This window comes from Procambarus clarkii, chromosome 51, assembly GCF_040958095.1.
Source record: "Procambarus clarkii isolate CNS0578487 chromosome 51, FALCON_Pclarkii_2.0, whole genome shotgun sequence".
In the NCBI taxonomy this organism is placed as follows: Eukaryota; Metazoa; Arthropoda; class Malacostraca; order Decapoda; family Cambaridae; genus Procambarus; species Procambarus clarkii.
In genome coordinates, this window is record NC_091200.1 from 10180201 (window position 1) to 10200871 (window position 20671).

Genomic DNA, 20671 nt, shown 5'->3' on the forward strand with positions numbered 1-20671 from the left:
ACCAGGTGCAGCATATGAATATCAGAAACAAAATAGTAAAATATTCCATCCAAAGTTAAGAAACAAGCGGGCACCACACAGCCATATACGAAAGAACATGAGTGAATAACCAAGTGTGGAGACTATACAAGTTGGGAGAAGAACATACAAGAAATGACCAGGAAATTTTTGCAGAACTAAATGCCAATTTCCAAGAAGTGTTGGCGACGGAGAAGGACCAGGTGGTAAAGGAGACCAGGCACCGACAAATACTGCGGTAGCAGCAGAGGAAGTAGTGAGACAGCTAGCATCACCAGATGAAATGAAAGCTGTTGGACCAAATATCTGTCACCGTTAATCCTGAAAAACAACACGTGCCGTTACTACACCTCTAGGCCTGATTTGTAATGGTTCTGGCGAGAAAGTTGCCCCAGCTGCTGGAGGACGGCAAATAGTACACCAATATACAAGAAACGGAATATTTCCTTACTGTTCTTCCATTCATTGACATTAGCAGTGTACAGGTACACGTCCGAGTTGGCTCCCTCGGGCAGGTCACACACATTCATTAGCAGCAGGAATATGGCCCTAGCACCCAGCCTTTGTTGTAAACGGTGGCACCTGTTAGTAGGGTGGTGGTGGTGGTGCTGTTGATCAGGGCGGCAATGGTAGTAGATGGGAGGTACTCACCTAGTTGTGTTTGCAGGGGTTGAGCTCTGGCTCTTTGGTCCCGCCTCTCAACTGGTATACAGATTCCTGAGCCTACTATTGGGCTCTATCATATCTACATTTAAAACTGTGTATGGAGTCAGCCTCCATCACAACACTACTTAATGCATTCCACCTGTTAACTACCCTGACACTGAAAAAAATCTTTCTAACGTCTCTGTGGCTCATCTGGGTACTAAGTTTCCACCTGTGTCCCCTTGTTCGTGTTCCATCCGCGCTAAAGAGTTGATCTTTGTCCACCCTGTCAATTCCCCTGAGAATTTTGAACGAAAAGGTGAAGGGGGGGGGGGGAGGGGCTGCAGGTGACACACCACTACCCCCGTCCACGTCATCAACGAGTTGATGGGTTATAATGACAGATGCGCCACCAACACAACCACCATAAGAAGAAATAATAGACAGGGTTAATGTGAACAAATTTATGTTGCCGGAGGAGGAAGTCCGGGACATGAATAAGGCGAGGACCTGTGTTATGATGAAGGTGAGTGCGGCCACTCACAACATTCTCTTGAAACTTCCACAACCCGACACTTGTCTCTGCCACCTTGTTGCCTCTCTTCCTATATCCTATCTAGTTTTTTATGAAATTATAAGGTAAGGTAATTACCAGGATAAAGCACTAAGCCATTAAGACTATGTAGCACTTGGAAGGGATATGCGGATAAGGATTTAGGATAAGGTGGTGCCCAGTCACTTGGACGGTCAAGGACTGAACGTCGACCTACAAGTCGCTCTACCGTCCAATCTAGTGTGAAATTATAAATAGTCTATCACTTGCAGGCTGCGGTGTCCCACCTGTTGTGGTGAGACCTACCCTCGCTACACCACACACCAATAATCTTAACGTGAGACAAAAGAGGAGACGCAGGAGTAATCCACCGGCGACATAGTCCGGCTACCATTGTCACACGGCAAAACAGCTGAGGTTCCTGCAGCGCAACACACCGGAGGGGAAGTCATCCCTCCATGACAGGAGAGGAATTCCCCTCATTACTAGATGGCATACCGACGGTCTTCGTCTCCATGATAAAAGATGGCCGGGCGTGTCATTACTGTGGCCGGAACGCTCTATAAAACCTCCCAAGGTCTTGGAGCATTATGCTACACTAAGGGTAGTCCAGCCGTCGCACTGCAGCTGCCTGAAGGATTTATGGAAATAATGCTGAACTAACAGTGTCAGGTTAAACAACACACTAATGCTCAAACAGAATTAGCTGCACTAAAACCAAAGGAAAAGAGTAATTTTCTGTGATTCAGTCTGCTCTTCAAGCTCTTGGAAACCTTTGCAAGACAGACTACAAGAACCCTATAATAGCAACAATAAATAACATGCTCACTGCACAGAATAAATGGTTCTAAATGTCTATTACGAGGATGCAATCTCATACAAATACAACTCATTATTGTGAAATAAACACAACAGCCAAATTAGCATGCAACTAAGATGAACCCGAACTAGACTTAGGTGCCCCCATTTTCTGTTCTTAAGACTATATTGCTCCGAACATTCAGGTTTTATTGGAAAGAAATCAGACAAAGGTCTGAAAGCACTTGCATATATAGTCTTGATGTGTTTTGATCATATATATGGACCTACCAAGCTAGCGGTTACCTTGCAAAGATTCCGAGAATCAACGTCCCCGCGACCCGGTCCTCGACCAGGTCTCCTGGTTGCTGGACTGGTCAACCAGTGTTGGACGCGGCTGCTCGCAGCCTGACGTATGAATCACAGCCTAGTTGATCAGGTATCCTATGTAGATGTGGCTACCTTTACCTGTGGCAGGTGGCTACAGGTGCCGGGTTGCAGAATCCTGAGCACTACAGGTGTAAGCTCAGTGGGCAGGAACTGGGACATGATCTCACACCACGTTACTGAATGTCCAGTCATTAGACCCTTCAGACCTGCCGGTATGAGGCACCCGGAGCGGTGCAAGTGTGCTCAAGCTGTGTTCTTGAGGATATCACATATCTAGCGCTCCGCACAAACTATGTAACCCATCATATAGTTTTGGGCAAAGGCATAATTGACCAGGTACCAATGTTAATAACAAATAAGGAACGTTATGATGGGCAGCGCCAACAATCCAGGGAGCCAGCCAGCATAGCATTGTTGTCATGGGCTGCTGTTCTGCTCGTCCTTGTGCTCATTCCACACCACAGGACGTTGCATTTGATGTCGTAGCGACCACAGGTTGTCCTAGGGTCGTCTCCCAGACTCTTGCCCTTCTTCCGTCTCTCTTGGTCCTCTTCCAGTTCTTTGTCCCTTACCTCTCCGAGAGGAATTATCATCATGTACGTCACCACATTCGCCGTCACCTCAACCGTGATGTGGGTGTGTGTGTGTAGTATTGTGGGTTTAAATGGGAGAAGAGTGTAAGGTTGGTGGTGTTGGAAGTTATGCCGTAACCGGCATTACGAGGAAGATAACTGGCCTGGAAATTAACGTACTTGCATGGGTCAAGTTGCGAATGCCAAGGAGGCTGTAGAGGTGGATGTTAGTGGAAGTGTGGACGTGGGTGAAGATGTTAATAGAGCAGGTCTCGTGGAGAGTGTGGGTGCCTTACAATACATGGCACTCGCGCTCTCCGCGAGACTTGTTCCTCTATTAACATAGAAGGGTTACATAACGCGTCGCGGACTGATCGGAAACAAAGGCAAGCCGCAAGGTCTAGGCGTTTGAGGGCCAAGCTCCCTGCAGACGCTCAGATCTTTAGTGCAAGGTAAACACACCGTCCCTCCTCGCGTCCCTCAGCCACCGTCACCCACAGATGGTGGCGGTGGTCCGTCCCATATACTGGTAACTTGAGCATCAGGCAGAGCTGTGGTCCTTTGTTACCTGACGGAGGACAGGTAATGATGGGGTAATGGCTCTGACGTAGGCGCCCTTCACACTCACACACTGCTCAACGAATTCACACAACTTTGTCTTGTTATTTATTTTAATTCTCCTTGTCTAGACCGTCTATCTGGTAACAATATCCAGTTGCTCAAGATAATTATTTAGGAAATAGTTGACACGAATCCCATTTCACAGCTATAGATATCTTTATGGAAAATGTTGCACATGTGAGTCTTCCAGAGGTCTTGGAGATGCTTCCAGCTCGAGCCAATGGCTGTCTTTAGTACCCTCGTGCCAGGCAATTTGAACATGTTGCATTCTGACCGTTGGTATAAGCTTTGGAGCAGACTTTTGATGTGCTAGTCCCTATAATGAATTCAACAGACGAACAAGAACTCTTAATGGTCAACTCACCTATAATCTGATCATACGCAAACACCTGAAGGGTGTCCATCAGTCCTATTTAATTTTGAAGAACCAGAGTGAATACTCCGTCTTGGTGATTTTCTTTAAGAGATTTAAGAGTGACCCTCAAGTGTTAAGTTTTGGTTGTTAGTTACAGATAGTTTTGATGACCGTCTTAGCCAACTGGTAAATGGTGCGGGCGACGTGCACAGTGGGTGGTGACGTGCACAGTGGGCGGCGACGTGCACAGTGGGCGGCGACGTGCGCGGCCTGCCGCCCCTACACGCCACCACCGGTACCTGCCGCCCCCTACACGCCACCACCGGTACCTGCCGCCCCCTACACGCCACCACCGGTACCTGCCGCCCCCTACACGCCACCACCGGTACCTGCCACCACCGGTACCTAATACAGTGGGTGCCACCTCCCCCTCACCTAGGCCAAGGAAATGCCAGGAATAAGAGCGTGGATGGCGGTGTGGGCGTTGTGATAAGGGAAAGTTTGTTTACGTGGGCGGCTACGTGTAGTATGGTGGGCGCCCGCAGACTTTCACCCGTCCAGCCTCTGTCCACCGTCACGCACTTCACCCAACACTTCCGGCGGGTACAGGTGCTCGTGACCACACTGACACAATGGGTTACGTCGCGTCAAGAGAGGGAGTGTCCCCTGGTTGATACCTGGTTGATGCCTGGTTGATGGGGTTCTGGGAGTTCTTCTACTCCCCAAGCCCGGCCCGAGGCCAGGCTCGACTTGTGAGAGTTTGGTCCACCAGGCTGTTGCTTGGAGCGGCCCGCAGGCCCATATACCCACCACAGCCCTGTTGGTCCGGCACTCCTTGAAGGAAACAATCTAGTTTCCTCTTGAAGATGTCCACGGTTGTTCCTGTAATATTTCTGATGCTCGCTGGTAGGACGTTGAACAACCGTGGACCTCTGATGTTCATACAGTGTTCTCTGATTGTGCCCATGGCACCTCTACTCTTCACTGGTTCTATTCTGCATTCTCTTTCATGTCGTTCACTCCAGTACGTTGTTATTTTACTGTGCAGATTTGGGACCTGGCCCTCCAGTATTTTCCACGTGTATATTATTTGGTATCTCTCTCGTCTCCTTTCTAGTGAGTACATTTGGAGAGCTTTGAGACGATCCCAATAATTTAGGTGCGGAGAGGCAGGTGTGGCAGGAGGCACCCCAGCACACCTGTCAGGTGTAGTGAGAGAACGCGCTCATCTGGGCCTTATCAATGAACGCAGTAAATCATACAAATAAAAGAGAAGTCTTTCGGAATTGTAACATAAGGATAGATTAGTATTTCGTTGCCATTGTATAACCCCGTGCACGTCCTGTTGCTTCATGTTCCTCTCCCTTAAATACACTTAAGTGGCAAAAACCTCAATTGAAGCATGACCTACAAGGAACCGAGGCCTCAAGTTACATTAATATATGCTATGTACCTTGAACAATGTGGCAAGATAGTGAGTGGTGTTGCAAGGTTTACCGATATGAGGTATTTCCTAGGTGGCCAGTACGACTGAGGGAAGGGCATTCTCTCCCGAGACGTGTGGCGGTGCTCGCCCACCACCACACGTTACAACAACCTTGTGGAAGACACAACAACTTGCCAGACTCGTCCAACTAGCCCCTGATCAAGTGGGCTGATGGGTCAACATCATTTCTTGGGAGCCGCAATAATATAACACAAAAGAGCTACACGAGAGACTGGTCTTGACAATGTTGGTAGAGAGGGAGAGGGCGGGGATGGTTAAGGGCCACAGCAAGACTAACGGCTGGGACACGATGACAACAGCAGCTGGCTGGGATGACTGAATGAGAGGCTGGTGCACCAGAGGGCGGGGGAGGAGGCGAGGGGCGGGGTGTCGGCACACAGGGCACCGCCGCCCTCATCCTTCAACACGTCATCCTTTCTGACCTCTTATTCCAGACCAGGGAGATCACTCAGGCACGCTACCCTAGTCCCACACCTTGACAGCGCCACCTGGACGACCCAGAGACACCTTGACAGCGCCACCTGGCCGACCCAGAGACACCTTGACAGCGCCACCTGGCCGACCCAGAGACACCTTGACAGCGCCACCTGGACGACCCAGAGACACCTTGACAGCGCCACCTGGCCGACCCAGAGACACCTTGACAGCGCCACCTGGCCGACCCAGAGACACCTTGACAGCGCCACCTGGCCGACCAATGCACGGCCACAATAAGAAAACACTGCGATAGACTACAGACAACCGTACAAGGGAGAATAAACTAAATTAAATATATTTGGTATGAACCCAAAATGTCAATAAACCATCACAATTAAATACCAAATAATATTTTCTGATAATACTAATTAATGTCAGTGACTCCCAGACAACCATTCAACTGTTCCTTGCTGTAAGGCACAGTTCTGACACCATCCTACGGAGGTGAGGCCTAGAGTGGTAACACTGTACTGACAACCACCACCATGGCACCACCAGCAAGAGGCACCACCACCATGGCACCACCAGCAAGAGGCACCACCAGCAAGAGGCACCACCAGCAAGAGGCACCACCACCATGGCACCACCAGCAAGAGGCACCACCGCCATGGCACCACCAGCAAGAGGCACCACCGCCATGGCACCACCAGCAAGAGGCACCACCACCAGCAAGAGGCACCACCACCAGCAAGAGGCACCACCACCATGGCACCACCAGCAAGAGGCACCACCAGCAAGAGGCACCACCACCATGGCACCACCAGCAAGAGGCACCACCAGCAAGAGGCACCACCACCATGGCACCACCAGCAAGAGGCACCACCACCAGCAAGAGGCACCACCACCAGCAAGAGGCACCACCGCCATGGCACCACCAGCAAGAGGCACCACCACCAGCAAGAGGCACCACCACCATGGCACCACCACCATGGCACCACCAGCAAGAGGCACCACCACCATGGCACCACCAGCAAGAGGCACCACCACCATGGCACCACCAGCAAGAGGCACCACCAGCAAGAGGCACCACCACCATGGCACCACCAGCAAGAGGCACCACCACCATGGCACCACCAGCAAGAGGCACCACCACCATGGCACCACCAGCAAGAGGCACCACCACCATGGCACCACCAGCAAGAGGCACCACCACCATGGCACCACCAGCAAGAGGCACCACCACCATGGCACCACCACCATGAGGCACCACCACCATGGCACCACCAGCAAGAGGCACCACCACCATGGCACCACCAGCAAGAGGCACCACCGCCATGGCACCACCAGCAAGAGGCACCACCACCAGCAAGAGGCACCACCACCATGGCACCACCAGCAAGAGGCACCACCGCCATGGCACCACCAGCAAGAGGCACCACCACCAGCAAGAGGCACCACCACCATGGCACCACCAGCAAGAGGCACCACCACCATGGCACCACCAGCAAGAGGCACCACCACCATGGCACCACCAGCAAGAGGCACCACCGCCAAGAGGCACCACCAGCAGCAAGAGGCACTACCACCAAGAGGCACCACCACCATGGCACCACCAGCAAGAGGCACCACCACCATGGCACCACCAGCAAGAGGCACCACCACCATGGCACCACCACCATGGCACCACCAGCAAGAGGCACCACCAGCAGCAAGAGGCACTACCACCAAGAGGCACCACCAGCAGAACGCACCATCACAAAAATGTAACCAACCCAAAAGTAGTAACAACGAATATACATTTGTAATAACCCCAGTGACACAAAAAATTTAAAAGTACTAAATCCCAAGCCCAATGAGGTCACCGCTCCTGTGCCAGGTAAGTTACGGGCTCACCATAGCCCGTGTTACTTGGAACCTGTTCCGAGTAGCTGAATCTATAACAACATGTCGCTATGAGGCGAGAGAAGTAACATGTGGGTGAGGACTTACCTGAGTGACTGGGTGACGCTCATGTAGCCGCAGGTCGTCATGGGGGAAGAGCTCCTGGATCCTCTCTACCTCACTCTCCTCCGCCTCCCCGCGCCTCACCAACTGCAATAAAGCAAACAAATTTATAAGCATTTCTGTATCAACTAAAATACTTGGTCTGTTGTTTCTGTTGAGGTAAACAACAGACCCATCACTGGCTACAACAGACCCATCACTGTCAGCGTCTACAACAGACCCATCAGTGTCGGGGTCTACGAGACTTCGTCACGACCCATCGCTCAATATCAACAATGTAATAAACTTTGCTTTACTTAACACCCACACGCGTGAGACTAAGCAAGTGGGTCGATGGACTCGCCTGTGGTAGCAATCAGGGTCACTCCTTGAGAGTCCCCCCCCCCCCACCACACACACACACACACACACACACACACACACACACACACACACACACACACACACACAATGCACTTGGGGAACAGGTTGTGGAAGCAAATACTATTCATACTTTTAAAACTAGGTATGATAGGGAAATGGGACAGGAGTCATTGCTGTAAACAACCGATAGCTAGAAAGGCGGGATCCAAGAGTCAATGCTCGATCCTGCAAGCACATATAGGTGAGTACATATAGGTGAGTACACACACACACACACACACACACACACACACACACACACACACACACACACACACACACACACACACACACACACACACACACGAGTCCACATGCAAGCCGACAAGAGTTACACTTGTGGTGTAAACAAGCAATACACCTCCAAGCCCTCGTTATGCCTATTACGCCAGAGACCCCCATCAGGGTCCCTGTGTACCCCATCAGTTACAGTGAGTGCTCTTACAGCAGGCACGCCTGGGTGTGGCCTGGGGGTTCTAACAATGGTGGGTACAGGACATTACAGCAGCAGACTACTTCTGAATCTTGTTAGCAAGCTTAGAGCTCCTTTCCCTTCTCATAGCTCATAGTCTTACCCTATTGTTATCTCTGGAATACGACCTGCTAATCGGTTAACAACCAGGTACCCAATTGCTGCTGGTTGAACAAGGATGAATAGTTAACCATTGGCGCCCAGTGAATCCTCCCCGGCCAGGAATCGAACCGACACCATGTCGCTAGCGAGGCGCGGGACAAGTGTTGCCACTACGCCACCAGGGAACTACACTATTGAGGAAGCGTGGAGAATTAGTTATGAGTTGTGATGAGACATTCCCGCGTGTCAGGAACGCAGGAAACACCTCTCGCCTCCATAACTGTACCGCCACAACAGGAACACTAAACTCCCAGGAGGATGGGAACAAGCGCCAGTCTGGGCGTAAAATATGCAAATGCCGATCAATGTCGTTACTCACAAATGTTACATTTTAAGTTTGGCAAGAAAAAGCGACAATATATATCAGGTCAATAATATAAGAGACGTCAGTGTGACCGCGAGAGCTCTGGCAGCAATGTTAATATTGAGGTAAAATCTACACGATGCTGACAGTGTATCAATGTTCTCAGTAAGGTCAATATAACACTGGCTAGTTAGTGTTAGAAGTGTTTGCAACATTAAGAGTAATGTCCTCCAGCGTCAGCCTGTGTTCTACCTCACTTGGAATATAATTGAACACTGAACAATGTGTTGAGCAAGTATTGTTACTGTGCTACAGTGAGGCTCCTCAGCACAAGCTGAGTTAAGTATACATTTGAGTGAAAATGTATAACAAAATAAGATATAAAACATGGTTTACAAACATCACTTCAAGACAGACATTGCAACAATATATACAAACTGAACAGCTTTAAATATAATAAATGGTATTAATATTAGTGTATTTTGGTAGCAGTCTTTCTTGTAAACATATGTTGTTAAATAAGACCAAAAAAGTAAGATTAATAATTCTAACACGAATTTTCTCAATATTTCTTATGTTTCTTTTTACTGTTGATGGTAATTGAAAAATCAATTCTTGATTTGAGAATTAATTTTTCCAATTACCATCAACAGTAAAAAGAAACATAAGAGAGAAAATTCGTGTTAGAATTATTAATCTTACTTTTTTGGTCTTATTTAACAAAATAAATGGTATTAACATAAGAACAAGGTAACTGCAGAAGGCCTATTGGCCCATATTAGTAAACCCTTATATTACAACAGTTGTAGAGGTGATTCAGACTATCAACTGAGCCTTTGCAGGTGAAGTCACGCCACCACCTGGAGGATCAGATGACGCTGTAGTCGTGATATGGTTACCACCAGTGCCAGAGGTTGTATGTGTATATTGTTGTACCACAGAGACTGGCCACTGTGACACCACGCAACATTAATGGAAGCGTGCACGGCGTCTTGGGCATGCCCAACACCTCTCACATGGCACGTTATTCATACACGGTACTGGACACAGTTCCCACATAGCGTTGTGACCTCTAACTGGACACATGGGGTGGAGGGGCGTGGCGTGGAGAGGCGTGGCCTGGGGTCGGGAGGCGTGGAGGGGCGTGGCGTGGAGAGGCGTGGAGGGGCGTGGCGTGGAGAGGCGTGGAGGGGTGTGACGTGGCGTGGAGGGGCTGGGAGCGTCGTGGCCCAGGGTGCGGCACAAGGAATAAATCTTGTCATATGCTCAAACGCCCCAGAGCGGGTGTGCCGACGGTCCGGGGGTGGGGGGGGTGTCGCCTCCTTGTCTCAAGTCAGTGGAAAATGTTCACCCAATGTTATTTTCGTCTCTAAGGCAAATTGGTATTTATTTCCCAATAAACGAGTATAACTGACTGAAGAAGAGAAAACACAGCGAGAGTAAAGAAGAGCACCGATAAGAAGAGAATGTATACGAGTAGCGATTATCTGGTATGAGGGTAGGCCTGAGGCCACGGTAGGCCTGAGGCCACGGTAGGCCTGGGGCCACGGTAGGCCTGGGGCCACGGTAGGCCTGGGGCCACGGTAGGCCTGGGGCCACGGTAGGCCTGGGGCCACGGTAGGCCTGGGGCCACGGTAGGCCTGGGACCACGGTAGGCCTGGGACCACGGTAGGCCTGGGACCACGGTAGGCCTGGGACCACGGTAGACCTGGGGCCACGGTAGACCTGGGGCCACGGTAGGCCTGGGGCCACGGTAGGCCTGGGGCCACGGTAGGCCTGAGGCCACGGTAGGCCTGAGGCCACGGTAGGCCTGAGGCCACGGTAGGCCTGAGGCCACGGTAGGCCTGAGGCCACGGTAGGCCTGGGGCCACGGTAGGCCTGAGGCCACGGTAGGCCTGGGGCCACGGTAGGCCTGGGGCCACGGTAGGCCTGAGGACACGGTAGGCCTGAGGACACGGTAGGCCTGAGGCCACGGTAGGCCTGGGGCCACGGTAGGCCTGAGGCCACGGTAGGCCTGAGGCCACGGTAGGCTTAAAGTGTAGATAGGGCCGAGGTGAAAGTGGGGCTGAGGTGAAGAAATTAGGGCTGAGGAGAGGGCAGAGCTGATGAGAAGGTAGGGCTAAGGAGAACAAGGTAAGGGTGAAGTGAAGAAATTAGAGCTGAGCTAAAGTTAAAAAACGGCTGAAAGTAGTGGGAGAGGTGAGGGTGAGACCGGGGTAGTGGCTCAGCCATGGGGTAGTGGGCTCAGCCATGGGGTAGTGGCTCAGCCATGGGGTAGTGGGCTCAGCCATGGCCGGCTCTGAACAGGGATTAACACAAGAAAGGTTACGAGAGGAAGGGGGGGGGGGGAGGGGGCCTAATGGTCGGGCTGGAGGAGGCTCAGTTATCCCTAAGTGAGGCCTCTGTCACCCTCTGGTAGGGAAAGGATTGGAAACGTAAATTATAGACAGCCTTATCAGTTTTTAAAGAAAGTTATGATATGGACGGCCTGTGGTGGATATGTGGGCCTGCGGGCCGCTCCATGCAACAGCCTGTTGGACCAAGCTCTCTCAGTCAAGCCTGGTCCCGGGTTGGCTTGGGGAGTAGAAGAACTCCCAGAACCCCATTCAGGTACAATCCAGGTTGAGGAGAGGCAGAGGGCGAAGCTGGAGGAATGCGGGATGACGGATGGCCTTATACGACGGAGAGGGCCAGGCGTCGCATGCGCCCTGCCTTCACCAACAACCTACAATTTACCAAAGCTTCGCCATCAAAACACACCTCACCATCCCTCACCGCTGGAGTTTATTCACACACACACACACACACACACACACACACACACACACACACACACACACACACACACACACACACACCCTTCTTCATTCTTGTAAACATAATCATGGTAGTGGTGGGAGGCAGCGATGTTCCTTCTCGTTCTGTTTTTTAGGCTGCAGGAAAGCAAGGGCAGTGATGGCACAGGCTGTAGCGCCTCTACTCACTGCCTTACACCCACCACCAGCCCCGACAACTCAATTATAATATCAAAACACCCTTAATAAGTACGCATACACTGTCGTATAAATATTGTATTTTCATAGACCTAGAGTATATAAAGTAAAGAAGAAGGCAGTAAAGATGGGCGGGAGGCTCGGGGTGGAGGTTATAGGGACGATGAGGGAGGTGGCGCCGAGGTCGGACACCGCCAGAATACTGATCACTTAACTCCTACTCCACCCTTCGCCCGGACAAATAAAATATTTAGCAATCACAAGAAATCTGACTAAAAATTGTGCAAGTTATAAGGACGTCACTCCTATGTTTTACTAGTTTCTCTTTTTACTAGTTTCTCTTAAGTTAAAAAAAAAAACTCCTCGGAAGATTTCAGAGTACAAATAGAAATTAATCTGTATGAAGGTTTTGTAAAAGTTTATGTTATTGGGGAATTTGTAAAAGCGGGACTACAAAAGCCCTAAATACGACGGTCAACAGCAGGAATTTCTACACGTTTTATATGTTTGACAAATTAAATGTTGGAAATATAAATATTAAACAAAACCGAAGCTATTACAATGCACTTAGGGATGGAGAACAGATCGTTACACACGTGAGAGTTAAACACAGCCGCACATTTCTGGCAGCTGCTACACCTGTCGTAGCAAGAACAGCCTCTTAACATACAACAAAAAAATGTCCCACTCCTCAAGCAATGACAGACTGATAACAAGAAATTAATTTGTCCACAGACAAGACTGTGTTAAACTGGGTTCCGTGCGATTTTTTTCTGTTCATGGCAAAATGAATTAGAAAGTAAAAGTAACCAAGACAATTGCGACGGAGCCATTGTAAATGGGAAGAATCTCGCTGAAGTAGACTGCACACCTCCTGTGCTGTAAACTATCTCTTTCAGGGAGTTGCGATGGCGAGCGACTCGGAAGAAAGAGCTACCAAGTGAGCGCTTGTGGCCGGCGGCAGACAGGTCGCCGGCAGCTGTAATGGCCACAAACATTACATTCACGTTCACGGCAAACAGTTTCCCGTGAAAGTTGGCGGAGCACCGTCCCCCCTCCTGTCTCCCGGCGGACGCCCTCTTACCTATCATAACACGTTTCTCAAGAAGGACAGACAGAGACAGAGACAGAGAGAGAGAGAGAGAGAGAGAGAGGGGGGGGGGGGGGGGGGGAAGTAGGAACTCTGCATTGAAAAGCTAGAATCAAGCATTTTAAACCCAGGGGATGTTATTGTGAGAGAAACTGGTAATACACGTTTCCTGTGTTGGCAGGGCCTCCAGTGTTGGCAGGGCTTCCAGTGTTATCAGGGCTTCCAGTGTTATTAGGGCTTCCAGTGTTATCAGGGCTTCCAGTGTTATTAGGGCTTCCAGTGTTATCAGGGCTTCCAGTGTTGGCAGGGCTTCCAGTGTTGGCAGGGCTTCCAGTGTTGGCAGGGCTTCCAGTGTTGACAAGGCTTCCAGTGTTGACAAGGCTTCCAGTGTTGACAAGGCTTCCAGTGTTGACAAGGCTTCCAGTGTTGACAAGGCTTCCAGTGTTGACAAGGCTTGAAATGTTGCCACTGCTGCGAAACACAAATGAAGGCATTCTGGCAAGTCACGGGCGCGTGTGTTGCGCCGTGCGAGTGTTGCCGCACTCACACATCTCAACTGAATTGTTTGAAAACAAAAAAGGTTGCCATAACATGCAGCGGTGTTGATGAGACACCCGCAACACCAGGCTTGACGAACACACACAACACCACACTTTACTGGGAAAGTTTTCCCTTCTGGATATCTCGGTGGCAAGTTTAGAGAATAATCTTCCATAGATACAATACAGGTATATGTATTAGGATCCTCGATAGCCCCCCCAAAAAGGTAATTCTGCGACCAGGATACATCAAGCATTTAGCGACCACTTACGATATCTCTACAACTTTACTTAATTTACACTGACCGAAGATTACGAGCTCCGAAGCACCACGAAATTATTTATAAAAACGTTGACCTTGACTTGTAGAGTTCCGAAGGTCGTAAAGTGTTTAATTTATATAACCAAAAGCTGCCATAATTAAGAGAAGATAAACATGTTTCTTAAGTAGTTACGCAAGTGCTTGTTGAACCCTGCCATCAGGGCTGTTTAAATAATCAATGCGGGTTATCATACATTTCTAATATTTCCCACTTTCGGTCACCTGAAAGGATTAACAATTAATATTTCAAGGAGATTCTGATATATGTATTATTACTAGGCCAGAGCCACCACACACCTCAAGACAGGAGGCGATCACCTTTTCTTCTGTCCTGCATCATTGTCGAGTCGTCTTGGACAGTTATCAAGTCGTCTTGGACCATTATAGAGTCGTGTAATGAAAGAGTGGCAGAGAACGTCAATATATAAGGTAGAAATGTGAGGAGAGAGGTGAAGGTAGGAGCGTCCCAAGGTAAGCTGGAGCTACAGGGCTTCATACAGTGGTACCCGAGCTACAGGGCTTCATACAGTGGTACTCGAGCTACAGGGCTTCATACAGTGGTACTCGAGCTACACGTCCAACTAGTGTTATTTACTAAGACTGGCGGGGAAGAGGACACCTTTCCCCGAGGCCAGTCAGGAGTAAAGAACTTCCTTTCATTCCTGCGGGAGGATCCCTCTCTACCTGTAATTTGCCACTCTGATAACTACAGCAAATGAGTCCCCCCCCCCCACCCCATAATCTTCACCCCTGTAGGCTATACGGGATCATGTGCGGGGAGGGGGGGAGGGGGGGAGCGGAGGACCTACTATTCTCATGCAAGAGGTCCTCTCATGTGGAGAAATGGGACCATTAGAGAGTCCCCGCTAGCAAACTGTCCAGGAATTATCTTGAGCGGTTTAATACAGATTTCATTCTCTTTTAACGCGTAAAAGTCGAGGTAATGAGGCTGGCGCTCACCGCATGCGTTTCTCCAGAGCCTCACGATTCACATCAAGGTTTTAATGCGCAATAAACAAGCAGGAGTCGACGGCCACACTCAAGCAAGAGCGCGAGTCAGCAGGCAATTGTTGCAACAGACCAAGATTAACTTAGTTGCAGTGAGGAAGAAGACTCCACTGTGTCTTACCTGCATCGCAGGCGTGGCTGCATGTTGTTGTTTTACATTCAGCTACTGGGAACAAACAGCTGCAAGTTGACCAGACCACACACTAGAAGTTGAAAGGACGACACAATCGACTTGAGAATGGTCCAGGACGGACCGAAACGTCGTCGTCCTTTCAACTTCTAGTGTGTGGTCTGGTCAACATACTTCAGCCACGTTATTGTGACTCATCGCCTGCAAACAGTTCCAAGTAGCACGGGCTATGGTGAGCCCGTAGTGGACTTACCTGGCACAGGAGCGGGGCTGTAACGGTGGCTGCGTCGTAACCTCCAGCGCAGGAACAGCGAGAGAGCCGTCTAAACTTCCCGCGGGTGAAAGGCACGAAAGGAAAGAGGGAAAGTAAACAAGGAAGGTCGCTGCGAACGAGCCTATTGAACCATTCCTGGCCGGTCCTAATAACCCCAGCCACTAACACTTGTATGGAAGTTTAAGTTGAGTTAAACGGTTTGTAATTGTCTGGCATCTTGGGTGGCTTCTTCCACAGGTCACCACCACTCCTACTTTACCCATATTTGCATGTTTCCTTGTTAAATGGTTTCACGTTAGAACACTTTGTTTGTTGTTAAATGTTTACCTGTACTCGGTTTGAAGTGTGTGTGCTGCCCACGTCCGGCCTGGTGGCTCACATATCCCTCACAACCCATCCGATCAGGGATTTACTGCACGAATTATTCCAATTGCCTCTTAAAAACCTACTTATAATCGCGCAATATTTACTATATATTTGGTGAAGAAGGTCTAAGTGCTTTGGGCCTCTGATGTTCATATAATGTGCCTCTACTCTTCACAGGGGTCTATTATATATATCCTGACATCTTTTGCTCCAGTATGTGTTTTAATGTGAATATTTACCTGACCTTTCTGTACCTTCCTTGAATATGTTATATCACACCTCTCTTATCTACTTTCAAGAGTAAATTTTATTTGCCTTGAGATGGACCCAATAATTTAGATGTTTAACTTTGTGCATTCAGGCAGTATATGTTCTCTGTATTTTCTCTGCCTGAAAAATATCTCTCGTCTTTAAATGGGAGGCGAGTATGGAACAGTACTAAAGTGCTTTGAGAAGTGTGATGCTGGTGGCGGCATCCCTGGATGTGAAGGTTCTCATAGACAACTCTATCATTTCCCGGACTTGCAACGCTTGCTTGGTTATACTCACTAAACGTTAGGTCGCTTGACATCATTATTCGTAGATCCTTCACATGTCGCTAATATTGTAGGAGATGATGCTATGACAGCGTCCCGTGTCTTATATTTTGTCTACGTTCCTATTCATGGTGTTTACATCACCTTTATTAATCCCTTCAACCCGTTACACAATTTCTGATATCATCTCTTCTTGCACTGCACCTCTCCAGAGTTACAACTATATTTTCTCAATATTTGTCAACGAATATATGGGTATCATGAACACGTATGGAGACCAGAGCTGCATCACATAATATACATGTGACCTTACTGACGTTGATGTTAACGTGTGGAGGTGATGAGTCCTGAAGGTACTACCACCTATATTTCTGGATGGGAAGCCAGCCACCATCTAGGCGCTACCGTGCGGTCCTCACTACTCTTATAAACTGACACTCACCACAATAACCACATCTTCGTGTCAATCTGTTTAGTTAAGTTCTGAATTATTAATATTATTTTCTTTCACTAGGCTGAGTACATTACTTACATCCATGACTGTTGCTTCCCGCCTCACAACACACGCCTGTGTGTGTGTGTGTGTGTGTGTGTGTGTGTGTGTGTGTGTGTGTGTACTCACCTATTTGTGCTTGCGGGGGTTGAGCTCTGGCTCTTTGGTCCCGCCTCTCAACCGTCAATCAACAGGTGTACAGATTCCTGAGCCTATTGGGCTCTATCATATCTACACCTGGTGTGTGTGAGTGAGAGAGAGAGAGAGAGAGAGAGAGAGAGAGAAAGAGAATGATAGGTAGGGAGAAGGATGAATGAACCGAGCCCCAGGACCACAATGGGTAAGAATGGGTAGAGGTCATTATGGGGGGAGTGTAGCCGCATCTGGCATACATATAACCCTCCTAACCCCCCCTCCTCCCTCTCCTCGTAACTCATCACCCCCCCCCCCCTTCACACACACACACACACACACACACACACACACACACACACACACACACACAAACACACACACACACACACACACACACACACACGGTGGGGGTAATGAGGAGGCGCGGGACAGGTGGTAATGAGGAGCGAGAACCTTTGCTCTATGGGGGAAGAGTTATATAAGGCGAGAAGGCGGCGTTGGCAACATAATGAATGAAATACAAATTAGGACGCTGACGCCAGGAACCCGCCCTTGCGGAGGTGGTCCTCCCCCGTCACCGGGGAGGGGGAAGAGTGCTCACCTGGGGAGGAGACGTCTCTCCCCAGGGGGGGTCTCTCCCCCTGTGGGGGTTGGGAGAGGTCTCCCCCTGTGGGGATTGGGAGAGGTCTCACCTCGGGGGGGGGGGGAGAGGGGACGTGAATACCCAAATTATGTAAACAAATATTTGTTTAAAACTCTTTATCCATCAAAATGTATTACCTGTACCTCATACGTCCCCGAGTATGCGTATGTATACGTGATATATACCCATGTGTATATATATACAAGTTGGAGAGATGTGTATACGAGTGGGGGGGGGGGGGCAGGGAGCCCGACCCTGGTGCGCCGAGGCCTAATACACCCATACAATAACTCTCGGGGGGGGGGGGAATACATTACCAGGGGGTGTCCATAACTACCAGTCTCGCCAGACCTCTCCCCGCCACCTTAAGCCTCGCCAGACCTCTCCCCGCCACCTTAAGCCTCGCCAGACCTCTCCCCGCCACCTTAAGCCTCGCCAGACCTCTCCCCGCCACCTTAAGCCTCGCCAGACCTCTCCCCGCCACCTTAAGCCTCGCCAGACCTCTCCCCGCCACCTTAAGCCTCGCCAGACCTCTCCCCGCCACCTTAAGCCTCGCCAGACCTCTCCCCGCCACCTTAAGCCTCGCCAGACCTCTCCCCGCCACCTTAAGCCTCGCCAGACCTCTCCCCGCCACCTTAAGCCTCGCCAGACCTCTCCCCGCCACCTTAAGCCTCGCCTCGTGTACTAATGGCGAGCGGCCAGACCGCGGGTCTTAGCAAGATCCAGGGTCTCCGTCGGAAATGTCGCGGGACATTTCTGTGATCATCCAGACTATTGATACTCTCGGTCCATAAATCAATACCAACCCAGCCTCCGAATTGATAGTACGTTTTAATACATTAATGTAATAAGTACATTTCCTGACTGTCATACATAGTACATTATTGCACTTATGGGGGTGTTGCATTTACCTCTCCACTTTTAGAGGACGGGCTGACCAATATAGACCATCACAACCTTATTAAACTTGGTCTGGTGTAAAGTGAAGATTTCGCTTTTTGTAGGTCACCGTTCGATCCCCGACGGTTCAAGTGGTTGGGCACCATTCCTTCCTGCCGTCCCATCCCAGCTCCTTGTCCTCATATCCCCCACATGTGCTATAATCATACGTCTTAGCACTTTCTTCTGGTTACCCTGCCCTTCCTGCCGTGTTCTGTAATACATAAATTGGTTGTTTGTGTGTATGATGAGTCATGATCCCAGTATGTTGAGTCATGACCCCAGTTTGATGAGTCATGATCCCAGTATGTTGAGTCATGGTCCCAGTATGTTGAGTAATGATCCCAGTATGTTGAGTCATGATCCCAGTATGTTGAGTCATGATCCCAGTATGTTGAGTCATGATCCCAGTATGTTGAGTCATGATCCCAGTATGTTGAGTCATGGTCCCAGTATGTTGAGTCATGGTCCCAGTATGTTGAGTAATGATCCCAGTATGTTGAGTCATGGTCCCAGTATGTTGAGTAATGATCCCAGTATGTTGAGTAATGATCCCAGTATGTTGAGTCATGGTCCCAGTATGTTGAGTAATGATCCCAGTATGTTGAGTAATGATCCCAGTATGTTGAGTCATGATCCCAGTTTGATGAGTCATGGTCCCAGTATGTTGAGTCATGGTCCCAGTATGTTGAGTCATGATCCCAGTATGTTGAGTCATGGTCCCAGTATGTTGAGTAATGATCCCAGTATGTTGAGTAATGATCCCAGTATCTTGAGCAATGATCCCAGTATGATGAGTCATGGTCCCAGTATGATGAGTCATGATCCCAGTATGATGAGTCATGATCCCAGTATGTTGCATCATGATCCCAGTATGATGAGCCATGATCCCAGTATGATGAGCAATGATCCCAGTATGATGAGCAATGATCTCATGTCAACGTTGACACATCTCACTTCATCTTCTGATTTGAATATTTTGCCTTTATATGAAGGTGACCAAGGGCAGTGGTCGACCTGGTCGCCCTCTCCCCCCATCACTGGTCGACCTGGCAGCCCTCTCCCCCATCACTGGTCGACCTGGTCGTCCTCTCAGACGAGGCTACAGAGTGACGTGGTGGACAGTCAATCACAGCACGGGACCCGTCGTCTCTCCCACGACACTATCTTAATGACGGGATATACGGGCCACTGATGGACCATGTTCTTACTGTTAATATGGCTTCAATTATAACATTGCTATTTTAATTATCTATTATAATTATATGAGAGAGAGAGAGAGAGAGAGAGAGAGAGAGAGAGAGAGAGAGAGAGAGAGAGAGAGAGAGAGAGAGAGAGAGAGAGAGAGAGAGAGAGAGAGAGAGAGAGAGAGGGAAGAGAGATAAAATAACATGAAGTGTTAGTGGAGAAAAATATAGTTATGGGGCAAGGATATGGTAATTTTGGCTAAAGGAACACTATTTAGAAGTACATGAAATTCTGGTGTGTATGGAGGCTGGGGGGGGGGGATCTGAGGAGAACACTTGTGCCGGTTGAGCTTCGGCTCTTTAGTCCCGCCTCTCGACTATCAATCAACTGGTGAACAGACTCTTGAGCCTACTGGGCGCTATCATCTACATCTGAAACTGTGTATGGAGTCTGCTTCCACCACCTTCACTGTCTGATATATTTCATTTAACTACTCTGACACTGAACAAAATCTAACGTCCCTGTGGTTCATTTGGGTATTCAGTTTCCACCCGAGTCCTCTTGTGCGTGTTCCACCCGTGTTAAATAGCTTGTCTTTGTCTTGTGTGAAGGGAAGCTAGCCGCAGTTTCTTGTTACAAGCATTTTGGCTTCAAATGTTTACACCAACGCAATAGGAACGTTTTTCAGGGGTTTCTGGAGATATGAGTTTTTCGTCTTGAGTGAGACGAACCCAGGGAGCACAGGACCTGGTGAAGGTGTGGGCTGGTTAGGGAGGGGGCTGGTGGAGGTGTGGG

The 20671-nt window shown here is 49.3% G+C and overlaps 1 protein-coding gene across 2 annotated transcripts in view; it reads right to left on the minus strand.

Moving 5' to 3' along the window:
- LOC123774593 (uncharacterized) overlaps positions 1–20671 on the minus strand; it is a 119551-nt gene that overhangs the window by 76032 nt on the left and 22848 nt on the right. For both annotated transcript variants that reach the window (XM_069303993.1, XM_045768991.2), the window contains exon 2: positions 7866–7967. Coding sequence is in view for 1 of the 2 variants with exons in the window: in XM_045768991.2 (XP_045624947.1) it covers positions 7866–7967 (102 nt within the window). In the remaining variant the exon portion in view is untranslated. The remainder of the gene's footprint in view (positions 1–7865; positions 7968–20671) is intronic.